Source organism: Sapajus apella, unplaced genomic scaffold, assembly GCF_009761245.1.
Source record: "Sapajus apella isolate SASKATOON/1434 unplaced genomic scaffold, GSC_monkey_1.0 scaffold12, whole genome shotgun sequence".
NCBI lineage: Eukaryota > Metazoa > Chordata > Mammalia > Primates > Cebidae > Sapajus > Sapajus apella.
This window is the reverse complement of record NW_022436952.1, coordinates 1,330,994-1,341,589: the sequence shown is the minus strand read 5'-3', so window position 1 is coordinate 1,341,589 and position 10,596 is coordinate 1,330,994. Positions and strand designations below refer to the sequence as shown.

Below are 10,596 nucleotides of genomic sequence, written 5' to 3'. Positions count from 1 at the left end.
GAAGGAAGGAAGGAAGAAAGAGAAGAAAAAGAAAGAAAGAAAGAAAGAAAGGAAAGAAAGAAAAGAAAGAAAGAAAGAAAGAAAGAAAGAGAGAAAGAGAGAAAGAAGAAAAGAAAGAAGGAAGGAAGGAAGGAAGGAAAGAAAGAGAAAGAAAGAAAGAAAGAAAGAGGAAAGAAAGAAGAAAGAAAGAAAGAAAGAAAAGAAAAGAAAGGAAGGAAGGAAGGAAGGAAAGAAAGAAAGAAAGAAAGAAAGAAAGAAAGAAAGAAAGAAAGAAAGAAAGAAAGAGAAAGAAAAGGAAGGAAGGAAGGAAAAGAGGGAGGGAGGGAAGGAGGGAAGGAAGGATAGACTTTGTGGGAGGCACTGGACTATAAGACTGACCTTAACAAGCCAGGTGTGGTGGCTCACACTTGTAATCCCAGTACTGTGGGTGGCCAAAGTGGGCAGATCACCTGAGGTTGGGAGTTCAAGACTGGCCTGACCAACATGGAGAAACCCCGTCTCTACTAAAAATACAAAATTAACTGGGCATGGTGGCACATGCGTGCAATCCTAGCTACTCAGGAGACTGAGGCACAAGAATCTCTTGAACCTGGGATGCGGAGGTTGCAGTGAGCTGAGATTGCACCATTGCACTCCAGCCTGGGTGACAAGTCCAAAACTCCGTCTCAAAAAAACAAAAAAGACCTTAAGAAAATTGTGGCATTTCTTCCCTGGAGATCTGAAAGAGCAGAACACAGCAACATTCAAAGAAGAATGCTGAGAACAAGGGAGATAATGGTTTCATGGTAATCACAAAAGGAACACAGCATTTAGTACTGCGTTCCATGTTTGAGGAAGAACCTGGAAGCCATATTACATGAAAAACCTGGGAATATTTAGGTTGAAGAGAATAACTGTGTTCAAATGTGTAACAGAGGGACTAGATTCACCACTTACTAATTACTGCAGAATGAACTGAGAAAAATAGATAGTATTAGAGGGGGACCAATTTCACACAGCACAAGGAAGAACCAGTCAGCAAGCATTGCCATTCAAAGATAAAATGGACTATTCTAGTGGGAGTGAGCTCCCTACCTCTGAGAGTATTCAAGCAGAGCTAGGAGGACCTCCTGGTAGGAAACCTGCCTATGGTGGGAGGATGTGTGCGATATGACACTTCCATCTGAAAGAGTCTATACTGAGGGCAGGCTGGAGTCACACATCGGAATAAGCCAGGCGACCCTCCAATCTGCCACCTGTGATTTAATTTCACAGTCGCAGATGTGTAATGCCACAAATGGATGGCATGTCACCCGTTGCTCCGAACCCACCTCTAGCAAAGGTCCCAGATCCTTTCTGTCTCTCACAGTCATTATTTCTTCCACTCAGGAATTGCTGTTGCAGAAACTTTCAGCCACATCCATGGCATCTATAATGCCAGCCTCAAGAAATATTTCCTCACCACCTTCTTCCTGTTGAGCTTCGCCATTGGATTTTATCTGCTGCTCAAGGGGCTGGGTGTAGACCTCCTGTGGACTATACAGAAAGCCCAGAGGTGGTGTGAGCGGCCAGAATGGATCCACATCGACACCACGCCCTTTGCCAGCCTCCTCAAGAATGTGGGCACGCTCTTTGGCCTGGGGCTGGCTCTCAACTCCAGCATGTACAGGGAGAGCTGCAAGGGCAAACTCAGCAAGTGGCTCCCATTCCGCCTCAGCTGCATTGCAGCCTCACTCATCCTCCTGCACCTCTTTGACTCCTTGAAGCCCCCCGCCCAAGTTGAGCTGGTCTTCTACATCTTGTCCTTCTGCAAGAGCGCAGCAGTGCCCCTGGCATCCGTCAGTGTCATCCCCTACTGCCTCGCCCAGGTCCTGGGCCAGCCGCACAAGAAGTCTTTGTAAGGGATGTGGAGTCTTCAGTATTTAAAGTCAACAACTGTGCCAGGGATTGAGGGGAACTAGTATCTGAAGCAATGGCCACCAGTGTTTGGACCAAGTGACATGCCATCCATTCTGCCATTGTGGAATTAAATCACAGATGGCAGATTGGAGGGTCACCTGGCTTATTCCAATGTGTGACTCCAGCCTCTTTCAGATGGAAGTGCCATATAACATACGCTCTCCCACCACATGTGAGTTTCCCGCCAGGCCGCCAGGGGTCCTCCCCTCTCTAGTTGAATACTCTCAGAGGTGGGGAGCTCACTCCCACTGGAACAGCCCATTTCATCTTTGAATGGTCTTCTGCCAGCCCATGTTGAGGCCAGAGGTGCTGTCAGCCCAGGTGGTCCTCTCCCCCTTTTACAATTCTAATCATATTGGTGTTGAAAAGCTAATGAAGCTATTGAGAAAGACTCCATACTAGAAGTTGGGTTGTTCTGGATTTTCCCTTGTTCTTTTGTCAGATATACAAAAGCAAGACTTCCAGGTAGGGCCAGCTCATAAGCCCAGGCTGGAGTTCCTAAACGAGAATTTTCTACCTGTGCTCATCTTTACCAAGACAAGGAGAAAGGAGCACTGAAGCTGACAGGAAAAAGAAGACGGTATAAGGAGGAGTGTTTAGTATGTGGTGTATCAGGCAAATGCTATGCTAAGCCATGTCTAAATGGCTTTAATTATATAATAATGCACTCTCAGTAACGGGGTGCAGCTGAAGTATAATTAATAGGTGGTTGGTGAGGTCATTCTGCTTCTAGTATTTTTTTACTGTGTATACATGGTCATCGTATTTCCCTGGATTTCTGAATGGCTGGAGTGACCCAGACATTGTACTAGATCAGAACATTCATGTATAGCTGACATCTCCTCTATCACATCACATATTCCTCCTTACAAGCCCAGCCCTGCTTTTCACAGATTTTTCTACTGGCTCCACATCCACCCTGCTGGATCTTTGGATGGCTAGAGGGCGACTCTGGTGGTGCTTTTGTATGTTTCGATTCAACTCTGAAATCTTGGGCAAAATGACAAGGAGAGGGCCAGGATTCCTCTCTCAGAAGGTCACTCCAGTATAGAGGGTAAATATGACTCCTTTCTCTATTGCAAGCCAACCAAGAGCACATTCTTAGAGGAAAAGTCAACGCCTTCTCTCTCTCTCTTTTTTTTTTTTTTTTTTTGAGACAGGGTCTCACTATGTTGCTCAGGCTGCTCTGAACCCCTGGCTCAAGCGATCCTCCCACCATACTATAGCCTCCTGCGTAGCTGGGACTGCAGGTGCAAGCCGCTATGCCTAGCTAGCCAGCTCCTTCTTGCCTGTTTGTCTTTTCTTTCCTTTTTCTGAGAGGGAGTCTCACTCTATCACCCAGGCTGGAGTGCAGTGGCACGATCTTGGCTCAAGGCAACCTCTTCCTCCCAATTCAAGCGATTCTCATGCCTCAGCCTCCCCAGTAGCTGGAACTACCAATGTGCACCACCATGCCAGGCTAATTTTTATATTTTTAGTATAGATGGGATTTTGTCATGTTGGCCAGGCTGGTCTCAAACTCCTGACCTCAAGTGATCTGCCCGCCTCGGGCCCCACAGGGTGCTAGGATTACAGGCGTGAGCCACTGCACCTGGCCCTCCTTGCCTGTTTTTCAATCTCAGCTGATTTGCAGAGTATCCTCAAAAAAAAAAAAAAAAAAAAAAAAAGAAAAAGGAAGCATATTTATTTGAAAGTCCTTGTTTTTGCTACTAATTATATAGTATACCATACATTATCATTCAAAACAACCATCCTGCTCATAACATCTTTGAAAAGAAAAATACCTATGTGCAGTATTTTATTAAAGCAACATTTTATTTAAGAATGAAGTCTTGTTAATTACTATATTTTAGATGCAGTGTGATCGGAAGTTTCTAATTCTGGCCCAACTAAATTTCTAGCTCTCTGTTTCTCTAAACAAATAATTTGGTTTCTCTGTGCCTGCATTTTCCCTTCGGAGAAGGAAAGCACTCTGTCTTGAGTTGACCAAGAGTCCCATCAGGGATAGGGAGACTTATAATGCATCCACAGGGGCACAGGCAGAGTTGAGCACATAAACGGAGGCACAAAATCAGCATAGAACCAGAAAGATCCAGAGTCGGCCAAGACGGAACATTGCTACTAGACCACAAGTCAGCATGAGTTGCTCTATGGCATCAAATTGCAGCTTGTAGCAGACAAGCAGGGTCACTATCAAACTAAGCAATCAGGGCACACAAGTTGCAGTTACCCAACAAGACTAGGTCAGCTCTGGAATCCAATAACTCAATGTCAGCAAGATTTTGGGTTATAGTTCAAGAAAGTCTAACCAGAGCCAATCACAGCACCAAGGAATGCTCAAGGAAGCTATTGCAGGTTTCTCTCCTAAGAGGTTTATTTCATCCTGTGTGCAGCGTTCTACCTCCAAAGGCCTCAACTCATCACCATATCCCTGGATTTCCTAAGGGTGAGATCCGCTATTTCACACCACAACTCTGGAGTCTGTATATTCAGGGAAGATTGCATTCTCCTACTGGATTTGGGCTCGTAGAGGGTGTTGGGGGAACTAGGCCCCTCACAAAACCAAATGGTCCCACCCAGGGAGAAAGGAAATCATCTTTTTTAATAGAGACGGGGATCTCACTATGTTGCCCAGGCTGGCCTTGAACATGTGGGTTCAAGTGATCCTCCTGCCTCAGCTTCCCAAAGTGCTGGGAGTACAGTGTGAGCCACTGCACTTGGCCAGAAATGGTTTTGATCTGTCTGAATTGAACCCCTCTGCTTAGGCACAGCCCCATCCTTTATGATTTATTTACTCCCAGGGACCAAGTCCGAGATTCTTATGAGAGAGATCTGGCAGAAAGTAAATAGTGCCCCCACTCCCTGAAGTTTATGAGATTGATAAGGTAACATAATAACAGATAAAGTTTATTGAGTGCTAACTTTATGCCAGGCTCTGTTCTATGTACTTTATTTACACAACTAACTCTCTTAGTTCTCCCAACATCTCTGTGAGTTGGCTACCATCATTTATCCTCATATTACATGCAAATAGGCCAGAGGGGTTAGGCATCTTGTCCAGAATGTGGAACCAGGTTAAGGACCTGGGCTGGAGTCTGGGCTGGGCATGGTGGCTCACACCTGTAATCCCAGCACTTTGGGAGGCCAAGGTGGCAGACCTCCTGAGCTCAGGAGTTCAAGACCAGCCTGGGCAACATGGTGAGATTCCATCTCTTCCAAAAATATGAAACAATAGCGGAGCGTGGTGGTGCATGCCTGTGGACCAACTACTCAGGAGACTGAGGTGGAAGGATTACTTGAGTTCAAGAGGCAGAGGTTGCAGTGAGCCGAGATTATGCCACTGCACTCCAGCCTGGGTGACAGGGAGATAGAGTGAGACCCTGTCTCAGAGAAAAAAAAAAAAAGGCAGTCTGGGCTGGGCACTGTGGCTCAAGCCTGTAATCCCAGATATAAAATGATACAAAATGATCATTTTGTAATATAGCTAGCTTATTAGACAGAACATTTTGATCACTCATCTGTTCCCCAAGTTGTAGATTAATGTCCACTTTAGAAATGGCTTGTAAAAAAAAAAAAAAAAAAAAAAAGAGGAAAAGGCTGGTGAGGCAAGTTTAAGTAACCAATGACAGTTTTACAGCAAAATCCGTGTCATGTCATAGCATAATTTGGTAAAACGCTCTAGTAGTGTATCAGTTTTCAGGTGGTAGGCTTGAGGATCACACACACACACACACACACCACACACACACACCCCTCCCTCCCGCCTTAGCCTCCCAAAGTGCTGGGATTACAGGCATGAGCCACCGTACCTAGCCATGTTTTTGATTTTTAACAAAATTATAACACCTTTAAAAAAATGCATAGCCGGGTACGGTGGCTCATGCCTGTAATCCCAGCACTTTGGGAGGCCAAGGTGGGCAGATCATGAGGTCAAGAGGTCGAGACCATCCTGGCCAACATGGTGAAACCCTGTCTCTACTAAAAATACAAAAATTAGCCAGGCATGGTGGCACGCACCTGTGGTCCCAGCTACTCAGGAGGCTGAGGCGGAAGAATCGCTTGAACCTAGGAGGTGGAGGTTGCAGTGAGCCGAGATTGTGCCACTGCACTCCAGCCTGGCAACAGAGCAAGACTCTGTCTCAAAAAAAAAAAAAAAGTATAACAGACTGGGCGCGGTGGCTCACACCTGTAATGCCAGCACTTTGGGAGTCCAAGGTGGGCGGATCACAAGATCAAGAGTTCAAGACCAGCCTGGTCAACATGGTGAAACCCCATCTCTACTAAAAAAAAATGCAAAAATTAGCTGGTCATGATGGTGCATCCCCGCAATCCCAGCTACTCAGGAGGCTGAGGCAGGAGAATTGCTTGAACCAGGACCCTAGAGGCAAAGGTTACAGTGAGCCAAGCCAGGCTGCACTCCAGCCTGGGCTACAGAGAGAGACTTTGTCTCAAAAAAAAAAAAAATTATATATATATATATATTTCATTGCATGAATATACCATATTTTGTTTATCTGTTCATCAGGCCAGCCATGGTGACTCACATCTGTAATCCCAGCACTTTGGGGGGCTGAGGCAGGACAATTACTTGAGCCTAGGAATTCAAAACCAGCCTGGCAACACAGGGAGATACCATGTCTACAAATAATAAAAGATGAGCTGAGCATGGTGGCACATGCCTGTAGTCTCAGCTGCTCGGGTAGGAGGATGCCTTGAGCCTGGGAGATGGAGTGCAGTAAGCCACTGCACTCCAGCCTGGGCAACAGAGCGAAACTCTGTCTCCAAATAATGAACTAATGGATGAATGAATAAATAAATAAATATGTGTTAATCAGTGGATGGATAACTGGATTGTTTTCACTTTTTGGCTATTATGAATAACAGTGCTACGAACATTTGTGTGCAAGTTATGGTGTGGATGTCTGGTTTCATTTCTCCTGGGTACATTCCTAGGAGTGGAATTGCTGGGAGATGTGGGAACTCTATATTTAACCTTTTTAGGAGCTGCCAGACTGTTTTCCTGAAGGCTTAGTTAGGAAAAGTTTTACAGTATTTTGGTTTTGTCGTCTCTTTTGATTTCCTAGGATTATACCCTTTATCATAACTTTGTCTACTTCTACGGTTTGGAAGGGTTTTAAAGCAAGACCAATTAGGTGGTCAGATTGTACTTTTGTTTTTCTTTTTTTTTTTTTTTTTTTTTTATAGACACAGTCTCTCCCTGTTGCCCAGACTGGAGTGTGGTGGCACCATGACTGCTCACTGCAGCCCTGACCACCCAGGCTGAAGCAATCCTTCTGCCTCTGACTCCCATGTAGCTGGAAGAACCACCGCACCTGGCTATTTTTTTTTGAGACGAGGTCTCACTATGCTGCCCAGGCTGGTCTCCAATTCCTGGGCTCAAGCGATCCTCTCACCTTAGCCTCCCAAAGAGCAGGGATTTCAAGTGTGAGATTTTACGTGACGGTGGCCAGGTGGTTAGATTTTACGTGAGGAACTATCGGAGCGCTCCTCCACTTTTGTTGCCAGTGACTTTGTTGTTCCGACAGGCGTTCCGGGAACAGTTCGTTTGAAGACACGTCTGTATATCTGAAATTCCAGCCCTAATCAATTGACTCATTGTTTGCAACCTGTCAAAATTTGCTGATTTGTTTTCTGAAAACCATGACTGCAGCTGCTGAATTACTAATATTATTCATTGACTTCACTCCGTAGTAACTGCTGAACTAGGTTTTAAGGCCTGTATGTTTACATAGTCCTATCTTATTTACATAAGATAGGACTATATCATTTGTATGCAAGAGTTTTTCAAGAGCCTCTTGAGAATAGAAAACACTCTGGCTAAATAGACTTCTGGTTATGTGGTTAAGGAAATAATTGACTAGAAGTGGCATGAAGAAGCAGACAACATAAGTCACTTCCATCAGAGAACCAAGACCTTCATTAATCCAGAGGGAAAGCTCAAAGCCCAAAGTCTAATTTCAGGGAGAATGATTAAAAAGATGCATCCAGCCAGGCATGGTGGCTGACACCTGTAATCCCAGCATTTTGGGAGGCTGAAGCGGGAGGCTCACCTGAGGCCAGGAGTTTGAGACAAGTCTGGCCAACATGGTGAAACCCTGTCTCTACTAAAAATACAAAAATTAGCCAGGCGTGGTAGCACATGCCTGTAGTCCCAGCTACTCAGGAGGCCGAGGCAGAAGAATCACTTGAACCCGGGAAGTTGCAGTGAGCTGAGATGGCGCCACTGCATTCCAGCCTTGCGACAGAGTGAGACTCAATCTAAAATAATAATAAATAATTAAAAATAAATAAAAATTTAAAAATACAAAGCTGCATCTGGACCGGGCATGGTGGCTCATGCCTGTAATCCCAGGACTTTGGGAGGCCCACGCAGGAGGATTACTTGAAGCCAGGAGTTCAAGATCAGCGTGGGCAACATGGCAAGACCCTACCTCTACAAAAAAAAATTTTTTTAATAAAATTAACCGGGCATTATGGCGTGCACCTATAGTCCCAGCTACTCTGAAGGCAGAGGTGGAAAGATTGCTTGAGCCTGGGAGGGTAAAGCTGCAGTGAGCCATGATTGTGCCACTGAACTCCTGCCTGGGTGACAAAGCAAGACCCTGCCTCTAAAAAAATAAATAAAAATAGGCCGGGCGCGGTGGCTCAAGCCTGTAATCCCAGCACTGTGGGAAGCTGAGGCGGGTGGATCACGAGGTCAAGAGATCGAGACCATCCTGGTCAACATGGTGAAACCCCGTCTCTACTAAAAATACAAAACATTAGCTGGGCATGGTGGCGCGTGCCTGTAATCCCAGCGACTCAGGAGGCTGGGGCAGGAGAATTGCCTGAACCCAGGAGGCGGAGGTTGCGGTGAGCCGAGATCGCGCCATTGCACTCCAGCCTGGGTAACGAGAGCGAAACTCCGTCTCAAAAAAAAAAAATAAAGCTGCATCTGGGCTACCTTTCTCAATAAAAAAGAAATCTATAAATATTTTTTGCTTCTCCTAAGTTGGCCTTTATTTCAAAAAAGAAAGTTGCTTACTATAAATTACACTCAAAAATTTTTTTCATTTCATGGATATAGAAATGAAGGCCGAGAGAGGTGAAATGGTGCATCTAAGTCACGTAACTAACGTATCCACAGGTCTCCTGATTCTTAGCAAAGAGCCGTCTCCTCTCTGCCAGTCTCCTGCGTATATTTGGCTGCCGTGTCAATGTGCAGCTGTTGAAACAGAAGTAAAAGACATCTGTAAACAGTAGAGCCAGATTATTGGAGCCAGACTGAGGGCTTGTTAACCAAATTAAAGGCACAGCTAGAATAATTGTGTTTGAAATGGCCTTCTCCTAATTATATTATGGGTTTCTCTCTTCTTTTACTTTCGTAAATCTCCCCAGGATACAAGAATAATAACTAACTACAACCAGGAACAGCCGGGTGTTTTTATGGGGTTTGGGGTTTTTTTTAGCAAGAAGCTGGTTTTCCAGCCAGCAAATTTTCAGTACTTTCCTTTCTGCTACCTTCCCTCTTTCTTATTCTGCTCTTCCCATTCCATAGTCATTGCCCTCACATCAGTTCAACTCAACTTCAGCATTGGAATGGTATCATTCTGCTCCATCACAGAACTGGAGATTCTAATCTTTTATTATTCTGTGCTCCTTCCTCTCTCTCCAGAGGCAAAAAGAATGAAAACTGGGCCGGGCGCGGTGGCTCAAGCCTGTAATCCCAGCACGTTGGGAGGCCGAGGCGGGTGGATCACAAGGTCAAGAGATCGAGACCATCCTGGTCAACATGGTGAAACCCCGTCTCTACTAAAAATACAAAAAATCAGCTGGGCATGGTGGCGCGTGCCTGTAATCCCAGCTACTCAGGAGGCTGAAGCAGTAGAATTGCCTGAACCCAGGAGGCGGAGGTTGCGGTGAGCCGAGATCGCGCCATTGCACTCCAGCCTGGGTAACATGAGTGAAACTCCACCTCAAAAAAAAAAAAAAAAAAAAAAAAAAGAGAATGAAAACTGGGGCCAGACGCAGTGGCTCATGCCTGTAATCCCAACACTTCGGGAGGCCGAGGCAGATGGATCACTTGAGGTCACTTGAGGTCAGGAGTTCAAGACCAGCCTGGCCAACATGACAAAACCCCGTCTCTACTAAAAATACAAAAATTAGCCCGGTATGGCAGCACATGCCTGTAGTCCCAGCTACTCAAGAGGCTGAGGCAGGAGAATTGCTTGAACCCAGGAGATGCATGTTGCAGCGAGCTGAGACTGTACCACTGCAGTCCAGCCTGGGAGGCAGAGTGAGAATCTGTCTTAAAAAAAAAAAAAATTTCTGAGATGTCAAGCAGTTAAAAAAAAAAAAAAGAAATTTGTGGGAAAAAAAAGAATGAAAATCAACTTTCTTTCCCTCCATTGTGAACTGTTTTGGGATTCTTGACAGAGGCGTGTCACCTTTGAGGGCAGGAATGTCATCTTCTCAACTCCATCTTTCATTCTAATCTCCTTCCACCCCAGCCGACTGGCAACGCTGCCACTGATCCCTGCTTGATCCACCCCGGCCATTAACTCAAATGAGCCTTTTGAGAGATGTAATTTGGCTTAATTGATTTAATAAGGTAGGTGGCATAAGTCGGTTTCTTTACTTAGATCTTTAAGCTACCAA

At 45.3% G+C, this 10,596-nt stretch overlaps 1 protein-coding gene across 3 annotated transcripts in view; it reads left to right on the top strand.

Moving 5' to 3' along the window:
• G6PC (glucose-6-phosphatase catalytic subunit) overlaps positions 1-3,763 on the top strand; it is a 14,217-nt gene extending 10,454 nt beyond the window's left edge. Inside the window, exon 5 of one of the 3 annotated variants that reach the window (XM_032279551.1) lies at positions 1,369-3,763. In XM_032279551.1, coding sequence (XP_032135442.1) covers positions 1,369-1,880 — 512 coding nt within the window. In that variant the 3' untranslated portion in view covers positions 1,881-3,763. The remainder of the gene's footprint in view (positions 1-1,368) is intronic. The other 2 variants (XM_032279552.1, XM_032279553.1) reach the window with 2 other exon arrangements.
• Positions 3,764-10,596: the final 6,833 nt, after the last annotated feature.